Source organism: Eschrichtius robustus, chromosome 12 (assembly GCF_028021215.1).
Source record: "Eschrichtius robustus isolate mEscRob2 chromosome 12, mEscRob2.pri, whole genome shotgun sequence".
Classification (NCBI taxonomy): Eukaryota; Metazoa; Chordata; class Mammalia; order Artiodactyla; family Eschrichtiidae; genus Eschrichtius; species Eschrichtius robustus.
Genome location: NC_090835.1, coordinates 108,576,932 through 108,601,327, shown reverse-complemented (window position 1 = coordinate 108,601,327; position 24,396 = coordinate 108,576,932). Strand labels below are relative to the sequence as shown.

The 24,396-nt window shown below is 45.8% G+C and overlaps 1 protein-coding gene and 1 long non-coding RNA gene across 2 annotated transcripts in view; one reads left to right on the top strand and one right to left on the bottom strand.

The window, feature by feature from the left end:
• The window catches only part of LOC137773450 (uncharacterized), a 63,782-nt gene extending 50,349 nt beyond the window's left edge, over positions 1–13,433 (bottom strand). Inside the window, exons 1-2 of the long non-coding RNA XR_011075675.1 lie at positions 12,921–13,433; positions 9,840–10,089 (exon numbers count right to left, since the gene is read on the bottom strand). This is a non-coding gene — a long non-coding RNA (uncharacterized lncRNA). The remainder of the gene's footprint in view (positions 1–9,839; positions 10,090–12,920) is intronic.
• A 410-nt stretch (positions 13,434–13,843) lies between these two features.
• Positions 13,844–24,396, top strand: part of DUSP22 (dual specificity phosphatase 22) — a 45,816-nt gene continuing 35,263 nt past the window's right edge. The window contains 1 exon segment of the mRNA XM_068557649.1: positions 13,844–13,953. Within this exon segment, the coding sequence (XP_068413750.1) occupies positions 13,933–13,953 (21 nt within the window). The 5' untranslated portion in view covers positions 13,844–13,932.

The following is a 24,396-nucleotide window of genomic DNA, read 5'->3' as shown; positions in this document are numbered from 1 at the left end:
ATTGTTCATTGCCTACTCAAGAACCCTCCCCTATTCTTCTTTGCTTAAAACCCCCAGATATTTCCCATGATGGTCTCATGAGATGAATTATAATTGCTCTAAGACTTTCCAGACAATATAGTTCATCTTTGCCAGGTACTCTATTTTTTATCCTTTCTTGCAACAAGGGTGGCCACATGACCCTGTTCTGATCAAAGATACATAAGGAAGTTTGAAGGAGAGATTCTGTAATAGCTCTCCCTCTGTTTTCTAACCTTGAAAGCAGACATAGTGCCTGGGACTGCAGCTACATCAGGAAGTCAAAACACTAAAGATCGTGGAGCAGAAAGATGAAAGAGGCCAGACCCTGATGGGCACCCAAACCCAATCTCACTGCCTCCAGACCCCATTCTATCACAGAAAAATAATTCCTATTTCTTTAACTCACTAGCAGTCAGGTTTTCTATTTGCAGCTTCAAAATTCTTAACGAATATCTATGTATGGTAGGCAGAATAAATCAAAGATGTCCACATCCCAATCCCCTGTGAATATGCTGCCGCCTTACATGGCAAAATGCACTTTGCAGATGTGATTAAGGTGAAGAACCTTGAGATAGAGATATTATCCTGGCCCAGTCTAAACACGTGAATCCTTAAAAGTGGAAGACAATGAAAGAGTGGTTCAGAGAAACGCAGTGTGCAAAGCATTCAGGCTGCTAATGCTTTGAAGATGGAGAAAGCAATGTAGTGACCTCCAGAAGCTGGAAATGGCCCTCAACTTACAGCCAGCAAGAAAACAGGGACATAGGTTTTACGACTGCAGGGACTGAATTCTGCCAGCAGACCAATGAGGAGGAACCAGATTCTCCTCTACAACCTCCAGAAAGGAAGGCAGCCTGCCAACACCTGGATTCTAGCCCAGTGAAACCCATGTCAGACCCCTAACCTGCAGAACTATAAGCTAATAAATTTGTTTCAAGCCACCAAGTTTGTGATAAATTGTTACAGCAGCAAGAGAAAATTAATTAACATAATATTCTCTCAGGAAATTCAATTTCTCTCCCCTAGAACTAGAAGAATTTTTGTAACTCAAGAATTTAGTTTTATAAAATTAAACCCGTATCTTCTCTGAGTTAAAAGGAAACTATGCTTTCCCGAGACTCTCAGACATGTGCCTGGCTGTGCCCACTATTACCATTTTTTTGTTTTGGTTTGGTTTTTTTGGGTAGTCTATACTCTAAGAAGACAAGGAAATTTCTCTATTGCTCTCTGTTATTCTTCAGAATTATATCTGGAGTTGTGGTTCCTCTTTGTTGCTTCCTCCATCAACTTAGACAAACTCAGCCAAGCAGAGACAAATATTTAGCAGATGTTCTTCTTTTAGCAGAATTAGAATCACAGTAGATGTCTAGAAATGTAAGTGTGTGAAATAAAAAACAGTAAGTTCTAATCTGTGATTCTATTAATCAGTTCAATGTATGGAAAAATTTTTAATATTATTAAAAATTAAAAACTATTTTATTATTTAAAAAATGGTTGTTAGAAATCCATGCGGGGTTGCTCTGTAATTATCTCTAATGAAATACAGTGTTGTAAGTTAAGTGTGCACAGTACAGAGAGAATTCACATTGGAGTAGCGGTTAAGTGCTGGTGCCCTGAAGCCACACCACCTGGTAGAAATACCACACTTTCCACTTACTCAGCACATGATTATGGGGAGTTACCCTCTTTTAACTTTAGTTTTTGGTCAGTTAAAATGGGAATCATAGAACCGTAAGCGTTAATAACCCATACTAATGCTGAAAAATTATTTGTTGTGTATGTAAAATTCAAATTTAATTTTTTTTTTTCCTGACAACCCTACCCATACTTGAGCTGCCAAACATATGCAGAATAATTTGACTCCATGGGAAGAGGGGAAGCCCTGTCCTGGAGTCCCAGGCACACTGGACCCATCTGAGACTGAAGCTAGACCAGGACAACAAAGCATTCTCCTGTTTCCCATCACAAAGATAGTGAGCGCTAAGGAACAAGCCACGGCCGTCTACCACTGGGAGGTGACATATTTACACAGAATTTCTTTTATTGTTTTTGTGAAATTCAGATTTAGCTCTAGTTTTACTTGCTAAATCTGGTAACCCTAGTGTTGCAGTTCCCAGCCCTCTCCCAGTGGCAGGAGCCCTCCAAGGTACTGGTATGGGATCCTGGGCCAGGACTGTTTTCTGTCCCTCCCCCAAAGATAGATGGTTTTTATTTTTAATCTTTCCTCAGACACAACGCATGCTCCTTTGTGCATGTCCCTCTCCCAGGAACGTAAAGCTTTGGTCGCAAAGGGGAGAAAGGCCTGGATGGGACTCGGATTTCCCTGGGCTGGCAGCACTCCCCTCCTCCACGTCTGCGCCCCACAGGGGTTGCCTTCCACCTCCTACCCCCAGCCCCAGTCGCACCCATAGGGATCGGATGGAAGTCTGTGGGGAGGAGCCTGTGAGTGGGCACAGAGTCTCCTCATGTCACCTGGGGGCCTTTCACTCGTACTTGGCCTCTAGCAATCTGTTACCAAAATTTTAGCTCTTACCTACTTGTACGGTGCCCGATATCTTTTCCTGCTATGTTCTACCATGGGTGGGCAAGTGCTTGTATCCTGTCTATCCTTGAAAGGGCCTACCTTTCCTTGGACTTGGGGCTATTTAGTTTACCTGTGACCTCAGGTCTCTGATGGGTTCAAGAAAAGTTATAATTATATAGTTTATCTAGTTTTTACTTGTTAGAGTAGGAGCAAAACTCCTTGTCTTCTGTATGTTTAGAACTCCTTGCCTTTCTATTTTTTATGTCTTAAGTGAAATTTCAATTAGGACATAACAAAGTACATAGTTTTTTTATTGCAATAAAGAAAATGCATGGTGCCTTATCTTTCTTATTATCCAAATATATATCAGGGGCATTTGTTTGACCAACAGTATGTTTTTGCAAGGGACTTTTAGGAGGACTGAGGGCCATTTTTCAAGGAGGCTGTCTCTCTTTTATACTACTTGGCACCAGAGGAATACCTGCTGACCATAATTAGGGTTGTCAGAACTACCAAGCCACTGAAGTTGAGGTGGATGATAAAATAAATCATTTCGAATTAAGATCTCATAAAACCATCTTTGGAGTCTCTTATTTAGAATACACAGGCATCTTTATTATCTTTACAAGTTTCGGTATTGCATAGTTCACTTCCTCATTATTTGTTGCCTATTGGAGCTCATTTGAAATGATACACTAGAAAGAGGCCTACTGCATGACATGTATAATTTGCTCTACCAGTGGGGCTTAAGAGTTGTTGCCTTTATCTGGCCCTTATTCCTATTATTATTTTCTATTGCTGACAACATAACTGGAATGTGATTTATGAGTAGCTTAGTCATCAGGCTAGTGTTCAGTTGGAAAACTTGAGACATACCATGCCCATATTTAATTCCATCCTCTTTGGGTCACTCTTCTGTTTCATTTTTGTAACTCCATCAGCTATTCCTGGAAGACTCTATTTTATTCATCTTTCACTATTACCTTCCTATCTCCCAATACCTATTTTAGTACTTTATGTAAAATTGGAACAATAATTGTTTGTTTAAAAAATCATTGAAATAACATGCTTATAACTATGACCTAATCATGGTGGTATTTGCTTATCTCTCAGAACAAAGGTAGGAAAAATAATCACTTTTTAGAGCAATCAAAATATTGTGATTTATGCTGTAAGATACAACAAAACTTAAGTAATCGTTGGGTTTTCTGTATTTTCTGGAGTAATTTAGCTCTGTATTTTCTACCTGGATAACCCAGAAGTATCTGAAACTCGGCATGTCCAGACAATAATCATCACTCTCCCACCAACCCTGTTCCTCCTCCTGTGTTCCCACCCTTGTGAATGGCGCCACCATCTATACAGTTACCAAAGCTAGAAACCTGGGGGTAACCCTTTGCTCTTCTCCCTTTCCAATTTCCTATATCCAATTAATCTTCAAGTCCTACGAATTCTCCCTCTTCCCTTTTCCCCAACCAGCCCTTCTCTCCATCCCCTCTGCCAATCTTTATTTAAGGCTCTCATTATTTTTCACCAGGCAATGGCCTTCTAAGTGATCTCCCCATCTTCAGTCTCACCTACTAAAATATGACATACTCCAAAAAGCCCTCAAGATGCTCATTCTAAAATCCAAATCCTGCAAAGGGTCCCCAGCATCTCTGAGAGGGAGTCTAAACTTCCTGGCATGGCATATGAAGATGTCTTTAAACAGGCTCTGCCCCCCTTCCACTGATGTCTTGCCTCTCTCCACTTTGCATTCTATGCTGCTACCTTGGTAAACCACCTCAGGTCCCCAAAGGTGCCACAGTCTCTCTTGCCAACATGCCTTTGTGTCTATAACATCCTCTTTCGGAACTGTCCTTTATTCAGGCTTCATCATCTGGCTGATGGCTATCAGGGATGCAACCTGGACTGGTGGCTTCTGAGCCAGGCAGGCTTGAGTATGAAAACTGGCTTAGCCATTTGCTCAACCTCTTTGAGCCTAATTCTCTTATCTGTAAAAAGGGGAAAATAATACCAACCTTCCTGGACTGCTACGATGAACTAGAAATAATAAATAGAAAGGGTATAGTGGTAAAAACGACAACACACACAACGCATATTATGGTACAAGTAAGCTTCTAAGTACTCTATTCATATTAACTCATTTAGTATTCCACACTCAGTTCAAGAGTCACCTCCTCCATGAAGCCCTTCTTGATTTTTCAAAACTTGATGAGATGTCTTTGCTGATCATTTTCTATTTGTCCCCCCGAATCCATTCTTACCCTTCTCTGTCCTGCAAGTGCCCTGGGAGAGTGTACATGTGGAACAAACCACTTGGGCTCCTTTGCTGGCCTCCAGGTAGGTTTATTTTTTAAGTGAGATCAGAGAGCAGTTAGAGAGAGAGGCTAGGGTATCTCTTCCCCATGGCCTCCCTGACAAAGTCATGGTTCTGGCAGTGGCTGCTTCCTTCTCTGTATTAGTTTGCTAGAACTGCTGCCATAACAAAGTACCACAGACCGGACAGACAACATCTGTTATTTCTTTTAACAGCAGAACATTATTGTCTCACAGTTCTGGAAGCTGGAATTCCAAGACCAAGGTGCCAGCAGGGTTGGTTCCTCCTGAGGCCTCTCTCCTTGGTGTGTAGACAGCCGTCTTCTCCCTGTGTCCTCATAAGGTCTTCCCTTTGTGTGTGTCTGTGTCCTAACCGCCTCTTCCTTATTAAGATACGATGCTTATTTTTATAGAAAAGAAGAGCCAGCTAAGGCAGTTCTGAGTGCCTCCTCTAAGTTCCAAAAAGCAAGTTTTACAAACTCAGAGTATATCATATTACATGGAAATTATTTATGTGTAAGTCCCTATTTCCAATGAACTTATAAATAAATGTGAGTTAAGTGTGGGGCAGTTTTGTTTTTATTTCTGTATCCTCAGCTTCTGGCACAATGCCTAGAACATAGTAGGTTTTCAATAAATGTTGGTCGAATGAATAAAAATGTCACCTTAATGCTTGGAAATGGGGTTGCAAAAGGATATCTAAGGCCATGTTACCTGGGGAGCAGTAACTAGGCTGAGGGACAGTAGGCGGTGAGGGGGATTTAAGGGGAGAAAGAAGATGCTCAATTAAAGCATTTATGTACCCAAACACTCCACTTCATGAAAATCTAACTGCTTTTAGGAAACTGTCCATTTTCCTTGAAACAAGTACTCTTTCAAGCATTGTGATCTCGTCAATTTAACATTATAAGAAAAATCTATTAGGCTCTCATGGTTACTCTGAGATAGTTTCTAGGGAAAATATTCAAATTGAACCTAACACAACTACTGATTTGTTTTAAGGAAGATCAATATGCATTTTTCTTCAGGGAGAAATACTGACATTGACTTTTCTTTAGCCAATACTTCCCTTCTGGAAAGTAGCAGCTGCTATAACTGTTGAGGAGAGACCAGCTCCTGCCACATAGAAGCAGCTGAAGACAGCCTGGCTCTGTCCAGTAATGGGAGACAGCTGCTCCTTTTCAACATTTCACACCTGGAACTATTTGTAAATAAAGAGGAAGGTGCTTAAATAACTATTAAGTATTTTTTCTTATTTAAAGCTAATGTGTATTTCCCCAAAATACATCATAGATCGAGGGTAACCAGCTGTCCTGGATTGCCAAGGATTAAAGGGCTTCCGGGGACACAGGACTTCCAGTTCTAAAATGAGGGAAATCCTGGGCAAACTGGGACAAGATAGTAACACTCATGACAGATGCTTTATACTGAGTGAAAGGACCAAACTGTCCCCTCTTTTTTATGTGATCACTAAACATTTTAGAAATAAGAAATTTCATAAAATTAAAAAGAACAGAAAGTGACTGATACAAACTAAAACCACATATTTTTTTAGGAAATAGGTAAAGAGGGCTAAGGGATTATTATCTTAACTCAGTGAAACTTTACACTTAACAACTAGAAGAGAGCATGGTCTGTTTCAAGGTAGTTCTGCCTACCACAGAGTAGACATTTTACCTCTGCAGCCCTATCTTAGCCAGATATGTAATTCTGGAGATCAGAATCAACACTTATACTGACTCTGAAGTTCTAGAGTTACTATTACTCAAGGAAAAAAACCACACACATACCTTTATACCAAAAAGAAACTTCATACATGGCTTGAATAAAATAACCACAAAGCAGAGAGCTTCCTGCCCCATTTGCTTGGTTGTTATGACTGCAATGAAAATAGTGAGATTTTAAAAGCAAAAGTTCACCTTAAATTGTACATTTTTTTATTATATTCAATATCTTGCAATAACCTATAATGGAAAATAATCTGAAAATGTGTAATTGGGTTTCCCTGGTGGCGCAGTGGTTGAGAATCTGCCTGCCAATGCAGGGGACACGGGTTCGAGCCCTGGTCTGGGAAGATCCCACATGCCGCGGAACAACTGGGCCCGTGAGCCACAATTACTGAGCCTGCGCGTCTGGAGCCCGTGCTCCGCAACAAGAGAGGCCGCGACAGGTGAGAGGCTCGCGCACCGCGATGAAGAGTGGCCCCCGCTCGCCGCAACTAGAGAAAGCCCTCGCACAGAAATGAAGACCCAACACAGCCAAAAATAAAATAAATTAATTTTAAAAAAATGTGTAATATATATAACTGAATCACTTAGCTATACACATGAAACCAACACAATATTGTAAATGACTACACTTCAAAAAATTATACACATTTTTAAAAGCACTGCAGTGAGGAAAGATGTCCACATACCATACTGTCTTATATATCAATTATCTATCTCTCTAACCAACCACTGCACTTGCCCTTGGGCTGCCTTACAAAACCTTGACAAGCAGGAGAGGAGACTGCTATTTAAAGTCACAAAGTTTTCTATGTTTAGAGACAGAGATCTCACATCACCTTGAAGACAAACTGTGCCTTTGAAAGGGTAAAAGCACCATCATGGACCCTTTAATTGCAAGAGAGGTAAAGTAAGCACTCCCTTGTATTCTGGAGCAGAATGGGGGAGAAACTGATGCCATTATAAAGCCAAATATAAATGTTTTTAGATTGAGACTTTGCTCTAGTCTGTACAGTATGCAAGTTGTGTGCTGGTGAATCAGGGCGAGCATTGCCTCAGACTTTCCTGCCCTCTTTCAGGGGTTACTGGATGTATGAGAGGTGAAAGAGAAACACACCCTAACTTCCTGTGAACTGAATACACCTCGTGCTACAGTGGCTTGATCCTCCTTGCAGCACTTGCTCCTGTGCTAGTGGTTGTCTACGCAGATCTGGAGTTGAAGCCCTGCATAGAAAGGACACACAGGTATGACAGAGATGGCAAAAAGTGCAGGCCGACTAGCACTGGAAAGGTGCCAGTCTTTGAAGAGCAATATGCAGCTCTGAGTGAAACTGTCTTGTCTGGGTGGAGGCAGGTGGTCTCCTGCAGACCAAGAGATGGTCAGTGAGAAAACACAAATGCCCTGCCGTGGATAAGAAAGAAAATGACCCTGATCTATTGTCTAGCCTGAGTAGCACTTTATGTATAATGGTCTTTCTGTAATTCACAGGGTTTTCATGATGAATGCCAAATCAAAATAATGATAAATATTAACAAATTGTCCAACAAGGTGTTGAACAATGACACCATTATGTCATATGAAATGGACTTCCCCTCTCACAATCAGTGAAATTTCTCTTGGGACATTCCATCCTCTGAGGAAACCCCCTTCTCCCTCCAGCCCCCTACCCAGACACTTTTTAATGTCTTCAGATCTAGTTCAATTTCTGTTTCACATAAAAGGGGGAAAAAAAACAAACAAAGTAACCAACATGAAGCTCTTCAGTAGGAAAGAACTCTAAAGTAACATTCAGCAGATGGGGGTCAGTTTCCCTAAGGAGAGCTGCCCTTGCCCAGCTGTTTCTCAGAGCTGGGGCTTCTCTTGCCATCTTCTCTTGTGTCTTCACTTCAGGGCTGCCCCCAACCACCAAAGGCATTTGAAGAAGCAGAAGTACGCCTCCAAGAGGGCAGCTGGGCATGCAGGTGTGGTAAATGCAGACAGATCCTCTGACCAGGGACACTTAGGGACTATCCCACTCTCCACTAGATTGCAGGCCATGTGGTCACTTTGAATAGGGTTTTAGGAAGATCTGGAGACCGTGAAAACAGTACTACAGGGAAGTACTTGGTGTGTGTCCTTGCACCCAGATGAGCTAGAATAAAAAGCAAGGCCCAAGTTGTATCTTATGCCAGCCTTGTCACACACAGATGGAAAGGACAATTATTCTACTGAATCTAAAATACATTAGTTGTTCAGATTTGGTCAGCTGTTTTGGGCTGGGATCATCAACCATGAAAGGTTTCTGGTTTTTTCACCATAAAAAGTTTTAAAGGACCTGTTTGTTGTCTCAGGTAGACCTTCCTTAGTAGAGAGAGGGAAGTACATAGGTGGAGTCAACCCATTCCAGATAAGAAAAAGAACCATAGCCAACCTGCAAGACGATGTCCATAAACCAGGAATGCTTTCCCAACCAAAGCTCAAAGAACAGCATGATGTCAAGGGCAGAATTACAGAAAGTGCTGGGCTCTGCCAACCACAGCTATGGCTGCAAATCAAGAGGAAGGGTACGGCAATACATGGAAACACTGTGTTCAATCTCTCTCTCTCTCTCTCTCTCTCTGTCTTTCTGTCTCTGTCTCTCTCTCACCAGTATATACTGCATCAGTTTCAAAAACAAAGCACAAGAGGACTTTGGTCACTCCTAGATCACAGCCATCCCACATGGAAATTGCATTGCTCTAGAAAAGGCAGGCTAAGTAGATACAGCATTGATAGAGTATCTGGCATATAAAGGGATGAATTATTTGTGAACCTTACATCTGGATAAATGCAACAATCTCCCAGTTGTGTTTTCTCTCCTTAATCAACAAACATCTGAAAGCTTCCCCACATAGTAGGGGCTATTTCAGGTGCTGGATACTAAGATTGATGACAACTTGTCCCTGCCCTCATGAAGCTTACAATTCTGGAAACTAGGTATACTGACAACACACAGGTATACATGCTACAACCTGTAGGCTGACAGTAGTGTCACCTCCCTCCAGTCTTTAGGGACCCGGGCTCGGTCTTATTCCCCCTTTGCCTGATACTCTGCCCTATAATCTGCCTCACAGCTCCATTCCTCCACAACCAGCCTTGCCTCTGCCAACCCAGCTGGGAGCTCTACATGTCAACGTAATTTCTTGATCCCCAACTACATGCCTGCTGGCGTCTCTCCACTTACCTCCTCCCAGACTCTCCACCACGTCTCTCTGCCCTGCTTACCTACCTGGGTATTCATTCCTCCTGCTGTCTTCCCCTGACGCCACACTCTCCAGTTGTCAGCGCTCTGAGATCTGAGGTCCCCAAACCTCTTAAGTGGAAGGAGGAAACCAAGTTCATACTCAGGAGACTGCTTGGAGGGCTGGAAATTAGTGGCCTTTCAGACGCTGAGGTCACTGAAGGGGCCATGCTCACGGTCAGGCTGCTCGTATGGCCCCAAGCAGTCAACTGGATACGTACTCTCTTTTTGGACAGTTCTGGAGAAGCAGATAAAAATGTTTTGTGCTTTTGCTTCAGTAGTTATAGACTCTTTTTTTTTTTACTTATTTCCACAATTCATTAGGTTCTAGCTCTTTTTTTTTTTTTTAACTTTCAGTCATGTTTTGGCTAGATTAGCTCTTCACCTTAACTTCTTGTTCTTAATTTGTTCTAATTGGACCGTGTGGCCTGAGGATTCTGCAGAGGGCTAACATCACCTATTAGTGTACATTTAAGTGGTTATCAAGTGAGAGAAAGAGAGAGGGAAAGAGACACACAGAGAAAGAAATTTCGTCCCTAAAAGATCTCATCCCTATGGGCCCACTGCACAAACAACACCGGCAGCAGCTGCATTTGCTCTCCAAGGGCTGCAGACATTTCTGATCATCGTGACTGAGGGGTGCCACTGGCATCCAGTAGTAGAGGCCAGGGGTACTGCTAAACATCGTACGATGCACAGGACAGCCCCACAGGAAAAAAAGAAAAGAGATCTAGCCCCAAATGTCAGCAGTGCTGAGGCTGAGACACTCCAGATTACAGTATGTTCAAAAGGCCAAGGAAGATTACTTAGCTACTTCCCACTTGGGCCAAGGTTTATCTCAATTCTCTGAATTATCAGCAACACCCGTAATGACTTGGTTGGCTCTAATGGCTGAACTTCTGCTTGTGGGCTTTTACACACTCCCACCTTAAAGTTCAAAGTTATTGCTCACTAAACACACCACTAACTGGTTATCCTTAACCACATGCGTATGGTCCCTGCTGGCCCACGTGACTAGTAACCATTCCGCACTGTGCACACATGAAAGCTTTATTTGTTTGGGAGTTGCTGCCAAAATTTGTGGTGTTGGCTGTGCCGAGACACAGGAAAACAGCAGGAAGAAAAGTAGAAGTAAAAATCTTACATGGAGTGAAATTCCACTAGGCTTATGACGCCTTAACAATTTTACGAATAAGACAGAATGCAAGTGAATAGATTCTACTGTAAATGTGAAGCAAGCCAGCTTCGTCTAGGAGTCTTCTTCCCTCCCTTCTTTCCATTATCAGCAGCTATAAAGAATAAACGAGGAAGACAGGGAGGAGCTTGGAAATGAGTCACCTGTTCAGCATGAGAGCTGAACCTGGAAATCTCTGTGGTGGTGCTATGAAAATTAAAAGAGAAAACCAGGACATGTCAAAATGGATCAGACTTTCTCTTTTCCTTTTCTTTAGTCACAGAATTGCAACACATGACAATGATAATTTTTGGGTTATGATGCAGGGAGTTGAGGTTAGCTTCAAGGATAAGGTGGACGGGAGTGCAGGGAGATAGAGTCCCTTATGGAAAACTTTCCCGACACACCACGCACGCACAGACACACGCACGCACAGACACACGTGCACACACATGCACACAGACACAGACACACACACAAATACAGACACACAAACGCACACACACGCACACACCATAGCTGGTTCTGAGCTTAGGAGAGCTTGTTAAGCAGATGGTCTGAGCTAGAAAAATAAGTTTATAAGAAATGAATGAGAAAGAAAATGTTCCAAATGGATGGCAGAAGAAAAACTGGGTATGGCTCTGTCATTTATGGGCAAATACTAACTCAAGAATTGTTCATGTTTTTGAAAGTTCATCTCAACTGGAAGCAACAACAGCACAAGCAGAGGAGGGAAATACAATCGTTCACTGATTGCAATCGTTCACTGATTGCTGGCTAGGACCTTTGAAAATTCACAGTCCAATGCTCTATTTTAAGGAGGAAAAAATGGTTCAGAAAAGTCGATCATCTTGCCCAATAGCTCTCTTGAGATTTAGGAACACAGGTTGGTCTTGGGATTCCCCAGGCAGCCCGCTAACCATGCTGTGCTGTCCATAAGCAGGAAGGAAGTAAAAGTAATGACGGTGAGGAGCAGAGAAGGTGGGCCGTCCAGGTGACTGGGAGGTGGGAGGGCAAAGAGGACGTGAAGGTGGGAGGGAAGGAACACCCCAGAAGCAAGGGACAGGAAGGGGCCTATCCTACCCACGGGGGACAATCTGGGTGCACACCAAGGGGGGCTTCCTACACAGGGGGCTCTGGTACCTGTCGTGGCCCAGAAGACATCAACAAGGAGGGAAATGACTAAGATGGAGTCTGCAAGTTCTTTTCAAAATGTCAGCATTCCTTAGAACCTCACTACTGTTTCCTCAGTCTTCTGGAATTTGTGAATTTATTCCACAAATATTTACTGAACACCTATTTTGTGCCAGGCCCTGGCCCTGGCCATGCGGCTGCAGCAGTGAGTAAGACAGACAAGGTCCTTTTCCTCTGCAGGATGCTTTCTAGTGAGATAGATAGCAAATAAATACGAGAATGTCCACTCATCTTAAGTGCTATGAAGAAAACAATACAGGGTGATATGATGGTGACTGGAGGACCTCCTTTAGATTGGGTGGTCAGGAAAAGCCTCTTTGAGGAGGTGACATCTGGGCTGGGAGCTTGAAGAGAAGAGCCAGCTAGGGACTGAGATGGCTGGGAGGAGAGCACAGCCCACACAAAGGCTCAAGGCCATGGTCAAGTGATCAAGCACCAAGGGTGGCACGTTCAAGGAACACGCAGAAAGTCTGTGTGGCTGCGACTCGGGAAAGAAGGAGGAACAGATGAAATGAGGTCATCGGAGGTGAGCCCGGCCGTATCAGAATGAGGCATCTGTTCATTTAACAAATAATTATCAGGCACCCGCGACGTGCAGGGCATCGCTGAGGGCATAAAAATGAAACGGCTAAACGCCGAGGTCAAGGATTCTGTCCGCAGGGAAGAAGTCAGGAGTTTAGTAAGGGTGACAGAATACTTACACAACTCTGCTACAGGTTAGAAAGTATTCCACTCCAGGCAGAACCACAACGCAGACATTACCGTGTTGCTTAGCAAGGAAAGGGGCTTTCCGGAAGCAACTGTATCAACATACCCATGCAGCTACCAGAGCCAGTTTATAAGCTGAAGGGGACACACTGGCCGTCCAAAGTCACGGTATGACGTCTGACATCCGGACATCTGCTCCGCCAGGGTCGGGAGGTTAGGTCATCCCAGAGATGAGTCACCGAGCCCACCTTTCTGCACCGGCTGAGCCTTCTCGCTCTCCGTGGGTGCGGCAGGGCCGTAGGAATCCCCCCACCCGGCCTAAATCGGCAGCACTCAGAAAACCCAGGCCGGGGAGCCTGCAAGACCAAGGCTTAGATTAGCACCTGATTCACCCAGGCAGTCAAGGCAGGGCGGCGACTGCTGGTAACAGGCCCCCAGTGGCCCGGGGGAAAGGCCTGCGGGAGTTTTGGTGACCCTGACCCCGGGGGAGCGACCCGCGACACGCCTCACCGCGTAGGGGCTGCGCCTGCGTGACCACCGGCCCCGCCCCGCCTCCGAACGCGCAGGGCGACGGCGGCCGGGGCGGGGGTGCGCGTGCGCCCTGGGCCCGGGCCCCCGAGGAGCCAGGATCCTGGAGGCCCCCGCTCCCCGGAGTCATGTCCCTGCGCCCCGGCCCCCGGGAGACATAACCCCTGCGACCCGGCCGGGCCCCTAGGAACCGCGTCCACAAGTCCCGGGGGTCGGCGTGGCAGGCGCCGGGCTCACTCCGGGAGGGGGCGGGCGCCGCGAGCCCCTTCCCGCAGGGGCGCCTGTGCCGCTGCCCGGCGGCCGGGGAGCCCGGGGGCCGCGGGGGGCGGGAGCGCAGCGGACAGAGAGGCCTGGGCGCCGCCGGCCCGTGTTGCTGCTTACGCTGCGGGCGCGCAGTGCCCGCTGCTTCCCCGCCCGCTCCAACATGCCCTCAGTGCGCCTGCCGCCGCGCCCCGGGCGCTAGACCGCGCGGCCGCCATGGGGAATGGGATGAACAAGGTAACGTGGCCCTCGTCCCTGCCCTCTGCCTCCACTCCTCAGCCCGCCTGCCGGGGCTTTGCCGGCGAGGGCAGCCCTGCGCGCCCCCAGGCCCCCGAGAGGCGGGGGCCGCCGCGTGCCTGCGTCTGCGAGGCCCCCGGGCCCCGCCGCTTCCGGCTTGTGGCTGAGAACTCGCCGTGCCCTTTAGCGGCGCCTGCGCTTGTTCTGCCCCGACTTGGGCTGAGCTCGCAAGGATTGTGGTTTCTGCCTTTTCTCCCCTCCCCTCACCCCCAGACTCGGCTCTTGAAGCATCACCACCCATATCATTACTAAAGTGGAGTAGATCAGTGTCTTCTCTTTCGTAATTTCCTCTTCCCAGATTTTTTTTTTTTTTCCGTGTGCGCAGATAACTTTTTCTTGTGGACAGAAAAGTTGACAGAGGCCTAAATACTGAGGTGCTTTTAATTCCCTGGGGGGCGGGGTGGGGGCGGGTGGTGAGAGCACAGATTCAGAGCTGATTTATCCGGATCGTGTGGTTTCTGCGCAGGCCGACCTGTGCCCTCTAGAACAGAAGACCCGGGTTGCTCTGCTCTCCGGCGCCCCAGACCCTTCTTCCGAGGCCGTGGGATGGTCTGTGCCTTTCCTGCCGGTGGAGGGGACCAGATTCCAGCTCTTACAGTTGAGAGTTGCCTGGGGTGTATTCATGTCAAACGCAAGGTTAAGGAGTTTTTGATCTGGTACTGCTGGTTTAAAGAAAAGACTTACAAAACTTTTTTTTTTTAAAAAGCCCTCATCTTCACGGGTCTTTGAAATGGTCCTGGATCAGAGATTAGTCTCTGGTCTGCTTCTCTTCCCCGGTGTATTCCACTCACCCGCGTCTCCGCGCACTTTCAGCTTCCCTACTGGGTGGGTATAAAGCTGATTTGTCAGCCCTGGGGTTCTTTCAGCTGGAGTGTTAGCAGTCCAGGCAGGTAGGAAAGGTACCCACTTAACTCTTTACCTGCCACATCAAGTTCACTGTCATGGAGACTCAGTTTATATAAAAGGGCGATTGTGTGGTTTAGGCCTGCGTACCTGAGGTCTTTTGGTAACCAGAATTGTATTCCTTGTGAGGGCTTTTTTGGTGGGAAGGGTGGGTGGAAAGAGACTCTTTCTTTCTTGGATAAGTACTCGCAGTATGTATGTCACCATTAGCACTAGAATCCGTCAGCCCCATGCGCTTCTGCTTTTTCAATGCGAACAGAACAATAAAGGGGCTTCTGCGAGTTTGTGGTCTCTGTTTGCCTTCCCATTAGTTGTGGTCACACCTCAGCTTTACTTTGTTTTTTTCCTACAGTTATTTCCACTTGAGGTGTTCACTCTCCACCTCTTTCAGCATTTAATTTGTAATATTTTTCTATTATAACTCAAAGAACGTGTTTAGGAATACAAATCATTGCCTAAGGGTTCAAAATTAATTGCAGGCTTTTCAGCAAAAGCAGTCATATTCATATCATGATTTTTACCTTTCAAAGAAAGCACTACATTTCTTGATGATGTTATTCTCATGACCATCTTATATTGTCACCATTAAATCAACGAATTGTTATTGTGTACTTACTATTAGCCAGGTGCTGTATTGGTTGAGGGGGCTAGGGGAGGTGCAATGGTATAAAACACAGAGGTCTTTCACAGAACCTTCAGTATAGACCAACAATTGCCCAATAGAAATATAATGTGAGCTATATATGTAATTTAAATTTTTCTAGTAGCCACATTAAAAAAGTAAAAAGAAACTAATTTTAATAATATATTTAACTGAAATATGTTGAGAATATTGTTGTTTCAACATTTAACCAGGATAAAGTTACTTTTAGAATGGTTTGTATATATTTTTTTGTACTAAGTCTTCAAAGTCTGGTGTGTATTTGATACTTAAATCACATCTCATTTGGGATTAGCCACATTTTAAGTACTCAAAGCCACTGTGGCTAATGGCTACTGTATTACACAACACGGGTTGTGTGAGTGTGTGTGTGTTTGTGTGTTTGAGAAAGAGAAAACAAACACAAGGTGGGGAGGAGTGGAGGCTCCAGAGGATAAGGTAGGCAATTTTTCGAGAGTCGGGTAAGTAGATGGGATGAGTACAACCTAGAAGCAGCATTCAGTCCAGGCCAAGGATCATGGTGGAGAAAAGATGTTTAGGCTGAGATCTGAAGAATTGCCCTAAGTTGCAAGGTTATTTAGTGGCAAAGTAGATTGCTGGAAGCGAGAAATTAAAAGGCTTAATTAGAATTTGCTCATGTGTTAGTGTGTGACTTGGAAGTAGGCTTCATTTTTTATGGTAAAAAAAAGAAAAGAATGGTTGATTTGCAGACCTCGTGGAATTAGTATAAGGTGCTAGCCATAGAAATGCTTTTCTAAGAACATTTATAGATAAAAACGCAATGCCTTTGGAACTGAAAACTTTATTTGCTGTGTGTGTGCCCTGAGGTGCCTGGGACAAGATTTATTTCCAGTCTCACAAAAGTCGGTCATCCTTGGCAAAAGGAAACTTATGAACTAAACAATGCAGCAGTTTTTGAACACAGCAGTTTTTTTGAATACAGCAGTTTTTATTTCTATTCTATGTCCTCGTGGAGGATCTTCTCATCAATACGCCCCAGTCTCCTGTGTGGCAGAATATCATGCCCATCTCAGTTAGGTGTACGCAGCGTGCTACTTGGGGAGTGTTAGGGGAAGAAGCGTCTGTATTCTGGCCCATGAAAGATGATGAGGAAACAGAGAAGAGAATACAGCAGTTGTAATCTGTTTTTTTTTTTTTTTGAGCCTCATACGATGTGCCTGCAGTTTATAAAATCTAAGCCTCACTATAGCCCTAGGAGTCAGTCTGTCTTATCTCACTCTCTGTGCAGATTAGGAAATGGAGACTCAGATAAGTAGCATGTCTTAAGGTCCTAATGCTAGGAAGTGGCAGAGCTGGGTTTTGAACCCAGTTCCCACTGATGTTGAAGGTAGTAGAAGTCTTTTCTTTGAACTAGAATACCAGGTCATTCCAAGTGATTTCTAAAGACACTGAAAAAAGCTCCCCAGAGTCCCAAATTAGTTGCAAAATAGGAAAAGCCATCTCCTCTCTCCCTTCATGTTTGATATTGGTAAGGAGGAGAGGGTTAAGTCAGGCAACTACAACTATTTTTTCATTGTTTTCTGTGCAGTTTCCAAATAGATCCTCTAAAGTGACCAAAATTATAGTCACTAATGAACTTACAGTGTGCCAAGGCCTGTTTTGAGACTTCACCACATGGAGTAACTCATCGAATCCCCACCGCAACTCCACGAAGCAGGTGCTGCCGATTTCATCCCTGCTTTACACGTGACCTGGCCAGAGCCACCCACTGGGTGAGTGGCGGAGCCTGAACTCAAAGCCCCGTGGCCTGGCTCTTGGCTTCGTGCAGATTGCCCCGCCTTGCTGCTGAAGGCCAGTCTGGCAAGTGTCTCTAGTAGGATTAGGTGAAACTAAACAGGCTGCTGCAAGCAAATGTGTTTCTGTGGAGCCTTTGAAAATTCCTAGTTGAGTCGAAGTTCTCTCGAAGGTCTGACCCCCAAATCTTTTGGGGGAGGGCCTATAAAGAAAAGTCCTCATTGTCATCTTATTAGTCTTAAGTACTATAATAACCCGTTACAAACAAGAATCTAATCTCTCTGGCCAAGCATTCTGTTAGAGAAATGTGCATGTTTTTATCCTGAGCAACCTGAACTAATGATCTAAAAGTGGGCTGAAGCATTACCATTCTAGGGCAGGTTGTAAGGACCCAGCGTTGGTTCAGTTCATCCAGCACACAGCTGCCCAGTCTGGTGGCCTTTTCCTTCCTCACTGCCCGGTGTCCCCTGAAAGCATCCTACCTGGGGGAAACAGATGCTGCCCAGTATTTCATGGGCAACTTGCTCATGGCAGCGGGAGGCAACCACTTAGCTTGGTGCCTCACTTTCCTGTGAGAAGCCCACTGTTGTGAAGGAGAGGGGCAGAGCTATCGGAAGGCCTGATTTGGGGCGTCTGCCACTCCGCCACTGCGTGGGTGTGCGCTCGAGCAAGTCACTCATTGTTTCTGAGCATCAATTTCTTTATTGCCCTTGATTCATAGGGATGGTGGTTTGCTTAACTAGTCTCCTTATTTGGTTCTAGAATGAGTATAATGTTCCTTCCCCCAATTACTACCCAGATTCTTGGGAGAAGCAAATGAGAATGTATTAGAAGACATTTTGCAAACTGTGAAGTACAAATACGCACTGCTATTGGTGTTCTTGGATTTTTCCCATCAACGGTGACAGCAATGACATCTGCTTTAGATATGGTTGACACCTGTTTTAGGATGACTTCTCTTCTTAGGAAGGCAGGGGAGTGCAGTTGAGAAAGGAGTATAGTCCAAGGGCAGAGGGCAAGGAGAATACGTCCCCCTAGGCATAGACCGTTCCTCAACCTCTGTACTGTTGACATTTGGGGCTGGATCATTCCTTGATGTGGACCCCAGTGGGGGCTTCATGGTGTTGTGGTGAACAACATACCAGCTTCCACCTGCTAGATGCCAGTAGCACTCTCCCCTCGTGGTGACAACCGGAAATTTCTCTGGGCACTGCCAGATGCCCTCTGGAGGGTAAAACTACAGTTGAGAACCACTGGCCTAGGGTTCTCCATTCACAATCTCCTGAGCCCTGTGTGATATGGAACTGAGTCATTATCAGAAGGTGGAATAAGGCTGAAAGGTTGAGAAGCGTGGTTTTAGTTTGGAAGGGGCTGGAAGGTCAGACGTCCTTGTGCTGCTAGATGCTGCTCTTTCCACAGTGGAGCCCCAGATGTGGCTGCCTTCAGAACCCATTCGTCTGTCCATTCACCAGTTCATCAGATCAGGTTATTGAATTCCTGCTATTGTCAAGGCACCGTGCTAGATCCTGTAGTGGGAAATAACGTGAAAGACAAGACCCTGCCACCCAGATCGGTCACAGGCAGCCCGCAGAGGAGTCCTGCAGGAGGGAGCGTGCCGCAAGTGGCGCGGCTGTGGGCCTGGTGGACGCGTGGTTCCATGCTGGTGGCTTCTGTTTTCTTCACACCACCCCTTGAATATTTTTTCTTCTCAACATTACAGTTTTATTTCATTTTAAAGAAATAGATGCTTAAGGCACTGTTCTAAGTGCACACAAGAGTATTCTCGGATTCTTCTTTTCATAAATGCAAACTGTTAAGTCCATGGCCAAATGGCATTAAGAAAGTCTGTGACATTTAGACCTTCAGGGAATCCACCGAAGTCTTCCCCGTCGCCCCTGGCTTTGAAACCCAGAGTCCTTTCTAACCTAGGAAGAGTTAAGACCCCCGCCCCATGACCGTGTACTGCTGCTTGGTCAGGAATTTTATCTTACATCTGTTTGGGTGGTGCTCTCAGATTTCATGGTATCCTGAAGTACTAAGAAAAATGTTTAAAAAATAAACTCAAAATATTTCCTGTCTTAGAAGCAATGTTGCTTTGTGCCCAAGTGCTTTTTTGTGGCGAAGGATTTGATTCTGTCCATGTCTCTGTGGTCAGTGTTAGTACGGTGTGGCTGTGAAGGACGCTGACCAAGAGGGGCCATCAGCCATCGTCAGACAGGGTTTCTGCAGGATGACCTTCGTTATCTCTCCCAGATAGTGTTTTAGGAGAAAACAAGAATCATTTTTGACCAGCAGAGTGTCAGAGAGTGTTGCCCTTTGTGATGTGTTTCATCACCTTTTATTCAGAGATGATCGCTTCATGTGCCCATCTCTGGGCCTGGCTTTTGGGACACAGCAGGGAACAAGGCAGACACAACCCCTGCTTCAAGGTCAATCAGAAAAGTAAGCAAACAAATGAAAAAATTTTAGGTACTGATCAACGTGGTAAAGAAAATAAAACAGGGTAATGTGACAGAGGGTGCCAGGGAGTTTGATGGTCAGGGAAGACCTCCCTGGGAGCTGTTATCGCGTATGAGATCTAAGTGACAAGCAGCCACCCAGGTGGATGATGGGGCATGAAAATCCACAGCAGAGGGAAAGAACAATGGTTTCCAAGGCCCAAGGATGGTTGGGACCAATTCTCTTCTTTTAGAGCCATAGAACATTCCCACGTTGCATTTACAGACTTTTTCCTTGATCTATCCTTACTTCTCACCAGGTGGTGATAACTTCACTCCCCCTGTGTTCTTGCTTCTGGCTTGAGGGCAGACTTTCCATGAATTCCCTGGTCACAGCCACTTTGTCCCAGATGCACGCTCTGCTCTTCCCTGGCCTCCCCCGTGAGCCAAGAGGAGCCAGGAGCCTGCTGGGAAAGTATTCCATTTCATTTTCCCTTTCTCTGTACTTAGGGATTACCAGCAACAATAATATTGGGGAAGTCAACCAGTCAAATTTTTGAGTTTTAAGTTTGAGCTGAGGCTGACTGGTGTAGAAGTTTAAATATTTACGGGCTTTTTATTCTCCTTGAAAACAAAAATGTAATTTCTCTCCCTGGCAATGGCCAGTTCTCCAGCCTTCCTGGATCTTGTTTTGTAATTTTATATGGAAGAAACTACAGAAACTGGGATTGAGCAATTTGCTTTCTATTTCCAGCCCCTGAATCTGTAGCTTATTCTCCTGGTCTGGAAAATGGAGTTAAAAGTTTACTGGCACAACTCCGTCCCTTCCTTATAATTAAAATATTTAAGTGAATGTAAAATGTGCATCTTAAATGGTTTTTGGTAAGTTGCCTCCTTGATTTTGCTAAGTTCAGACCTCTGTCCTTGCCCGCGCTCTGCCCCGGGGTCTCTTCTGGGAGTCGCTCTCCTTTTTTTTTTTTTATTATTTTTTTTTTATTGAGGATTCTTTTTTTTTTTTTTTTAATTTATTTATTTATTTATTTTTGGCTGTGTTGGGTCTTCGTTTCTGTGCGAGGGCTTTCTCTAGTTGCGGCAAGCGGGGGCCACTCTTCATTGCGGTGTGCGGGCCTCTCACTGTCGCAGCCTCTCTTGTTGCGGAGCACAGGCTCCAGACGCGCAGGCTCAGTAGTTGTGGCTCATGGGCCCGGTTGCTCCGCGGCACGTGGGATCCTCCCAGACCGCGGCTCGAACCCGTGTCCCCTGCATTAGCAGGCAGATTCTCAACCACTGCGCCACCAGGGAAGCCCCTGGGAGTCGCTCTCCTTTGACACCAGCCCCAGAGCCACTGGCCCTGAACAGAAAACTTCCCAGAGCAGAAAGGGGCAAAGCTTGATCTCTCAAGCCTCACTCATCATGGTTTTCCATCTTTCTCTTCCTTGCTTGGCCCCCTCCCACCTGACTCACGTTGTCTATTTGTTCATTCGTTTGTTGAAGAAACATTTGCTTAAGTATCTACCAATCAATGGAGAACCACTGAAGTTCAGAGAAAACATACTCACAAATGTGATGCAGGCAGCAGATAGAGGTCATAAACTAGATGTCTATGGGTCATACTCAGCCTACAGATATTTTATTTATCACAGTATTTAAGGTTTTAAAAAAATATAGTTGACAGTATTTGAAAATTGGGCTGTTTCCCATAAAACCCAGATGTTGGAATTGGGGATCCTGGCCTGCATCTCTGCATCACCACCTCGGCCAGGCATGGGGCGGAGGCTACAGACATAGAAACCTCCATCCTTGAAGGTCTCTCTTGCTGAGGTGTCGAATTTCTGATAGCTACTTGGAGCCCTAAGGAGATTTTAATCTGAAGTCATGTGATCACCTTTGCACCTTGAAGGAGGCTTGAGGAATCCTTTGGAGGGACCAGTCCAGAGGTAGGGAGGTCTCTACGAGCTGTTGCAGTAGGTCAGGCGGGAGCTGAACAAAGGCACTGCAGCAGGTCCCAGGGGAGCAGACTAATTGGGGATCCGTGGAGGAGTGGAAGTAAGTGCTGACTGAGGCAGGAGCGGTGTCCAGAGGAGGGAGGGGTCTCCTGTTGGTTCCTGGCGTGCCGGTGGGTAGGGCTTTGCTAGTCTATGACTTGCTTGAAGGTCTGTGCAGTTCATTTGCATTTGTGCATTTTTCTGGGTTGAAAGGCCAACATCAGGGTCCCTGGTTGTAAGCAACAGAATCCAAATGTGGCTGCTTTAGGTAGAATAGGTCAGAAGGCTGGGAAGTCTGGAGAACCAGATTTAGGCTACTCTGCCAGGAGCAGATCCTAGAACTGGTCTGGTGAGAGCATTTCTGCGGCTGCCCCAAAATGCTACTGCTGCCGCCAGTGGGTCCTGCATGTTCCACCTGCCCTGCTGCAAGAGAGGGTGCTCTGAGTCATCTCTGGCTTCTAGTCTGGAGGAGCTGTGGAGACGTGTTGCACTTAGGTCCCATGTCCCTGCTATAGCAGGAAGGCAGATGGGAGTGGGGATCTGATGTTGGAAGAGCTGGGCTCTGCTTCCCACTAAGACTCCAGAGTGGGGATGGGGGTTCTCCAAACACAGGAAAGGCCTTCAGAGGCTAGGAAACCAATAAACTCACTGTCAGTTACGGGGTTTATAATTTTCGAACATACCCATGGGGTGAGGGACCCCAAAGAGTGAGCATCTCTTCCCTGTTTGGAGAGAGTATTGGGAGCAGAGCAGGTGATATTCCAAGGTGGAACCAGTAGGGGATATTGGGCATGTCTGGAACCAGTAGGGGATATCTGGCTTGACTGGAGATTGAAGAGAAGTGGGGAACCCTTTAGAGGTAGGAAGCCATGTTGACATTTTCAGTTCATTTTCAGTTTTGGCCTTCATTTTCTTGGGAAAGGGTTTGCCAGCAAACATTTTGACCTAGAAAATGACCCAATGAGGATCTGTCTTTCAGAAATTAATTTGATGAGACAGAGAAGTTCAGTGGCTACTGCTCTAGCCTCTGAGGTTCTGGACTGGGATCCTTGGCCTCACAACCAAGAGGCAAGGGCCGTGATGGGACTTGGTAGCTCACTGAGGGGTGCCCTGCTGGGAGTGGGCTCCACGTTTTTCATTCTGGGTGACGGGGAGAAGGTGACACCATGAGGGGGCAGGTGGGATCGACAGTGGGGGTGGGAGGGTAACGGGGTGCAGGGTGTGGAAGACGCCCTGGAGGTGAGTTCCAAAGGATGGATTCAAGGATCATAAAATCAGTTCTAGAGCAGTAGAGCCCAGAGGTGAGCTAATCTCGTGCCCCTGTTTTATTTTATTTGAAAATAATATGAAATATATTCACTTATGTTTAGTAGAGAAGGCAGTAGAAGTACAAAGAAGAAAAGCAAAAATGGGCCATAATCTTTTCCCCAAATAACCCCACTTGACTTTCTGGAAAAGCTCAATTGAAGTAATGCATGTGCACGATATGGAAAAGTGCGAACGGAAATATAAAAGTGGTCTTTCCAGACCTCCCAGCCCCCAGTGTCCCCTTCACAGAGGTGAGCACAATAAGGAAGGCATTCCTTTATATTTATCATGATCTTTCCAAGGTACAGTAAATAAAAATACTTCTTTCTAACAGCCCCACACACCTAGCGTCTCAGTGGCACTTAACCTAGAGCCTGAACACTTGCAGTGGCTGCGCCTCCTCTGTGCCTTCCGTCTCACCTCCTTCCTGCTTGCTCCCAGGAGAGACTGGCCTTCTTTCCCAGGGCTGGCCGTCTCCACCACTCCCCTGCCTGTCCTTCCTCTCTCCCAGCCCACTTCTGTTGGACATCAGGGCCCCTGAGTGTCATTGCCTCCTGAAAGTCCTCGGGGACCCCAGAGTGGTCAAGGCGCCTCTTCCCTCCCTAGGCAAGCATCTCAGCAAGGGAAGTGGGACACTGGCAGGGCCATGTCTCTTGGGCACACTGTATCCCGAGTGCCCAGAGGGTACCCGTGTGTGACAGGAACTCAGTAAACCATTCAGCCACTGTAATACATTCTGTGACTTTGGGGAAGCAGACATGCTGCATGACTATGTTGTGGTCCATTGTAACTGTCAACTGTATGAATTGGGAGACTTCTGTGGTCAGTGTTAGGAAAGAAAAATAATTTTGACACGTTCGAAATGGCAAGGAAGATTTGATTCAAGACCATTACAAGTGGGAGAAGGAGCTCCACTCCCAGTGCAACCGGGGCAGGTGAGGGAGTGGATGGAAATCACTGATGGAACTTGATCAGATGCCAAGGGTGGAGGAAGAGGAGCTTATCTGACACCAAGAGCGGCTGGGCGCTCGGCAACTGGCTCAGCAGGATTCTTGGCTAAATCTGGCCAAGGACCAGCCAGGTGGAGAAGACTCGAAGTTCAGTCGGGGAGGAAGTCTGTGTCCCCATCAGCCAAAGGAGCTGGGTGATGATTTTGCCCTTGAGTATCTAATAAAGATAGGAGAGACCCTGGAGAACCGCAGATGACACGTGAAAAAGCTCTATGCAGGCAAGAGCTGCCAGAGAGCGTCAGTTCCAGGCGTCTCCCAGGTGAACTTGCATTGTTCTTACGTTGTTTTAAAACAGGAATGGTGAACTATTTACTCCACCCTTC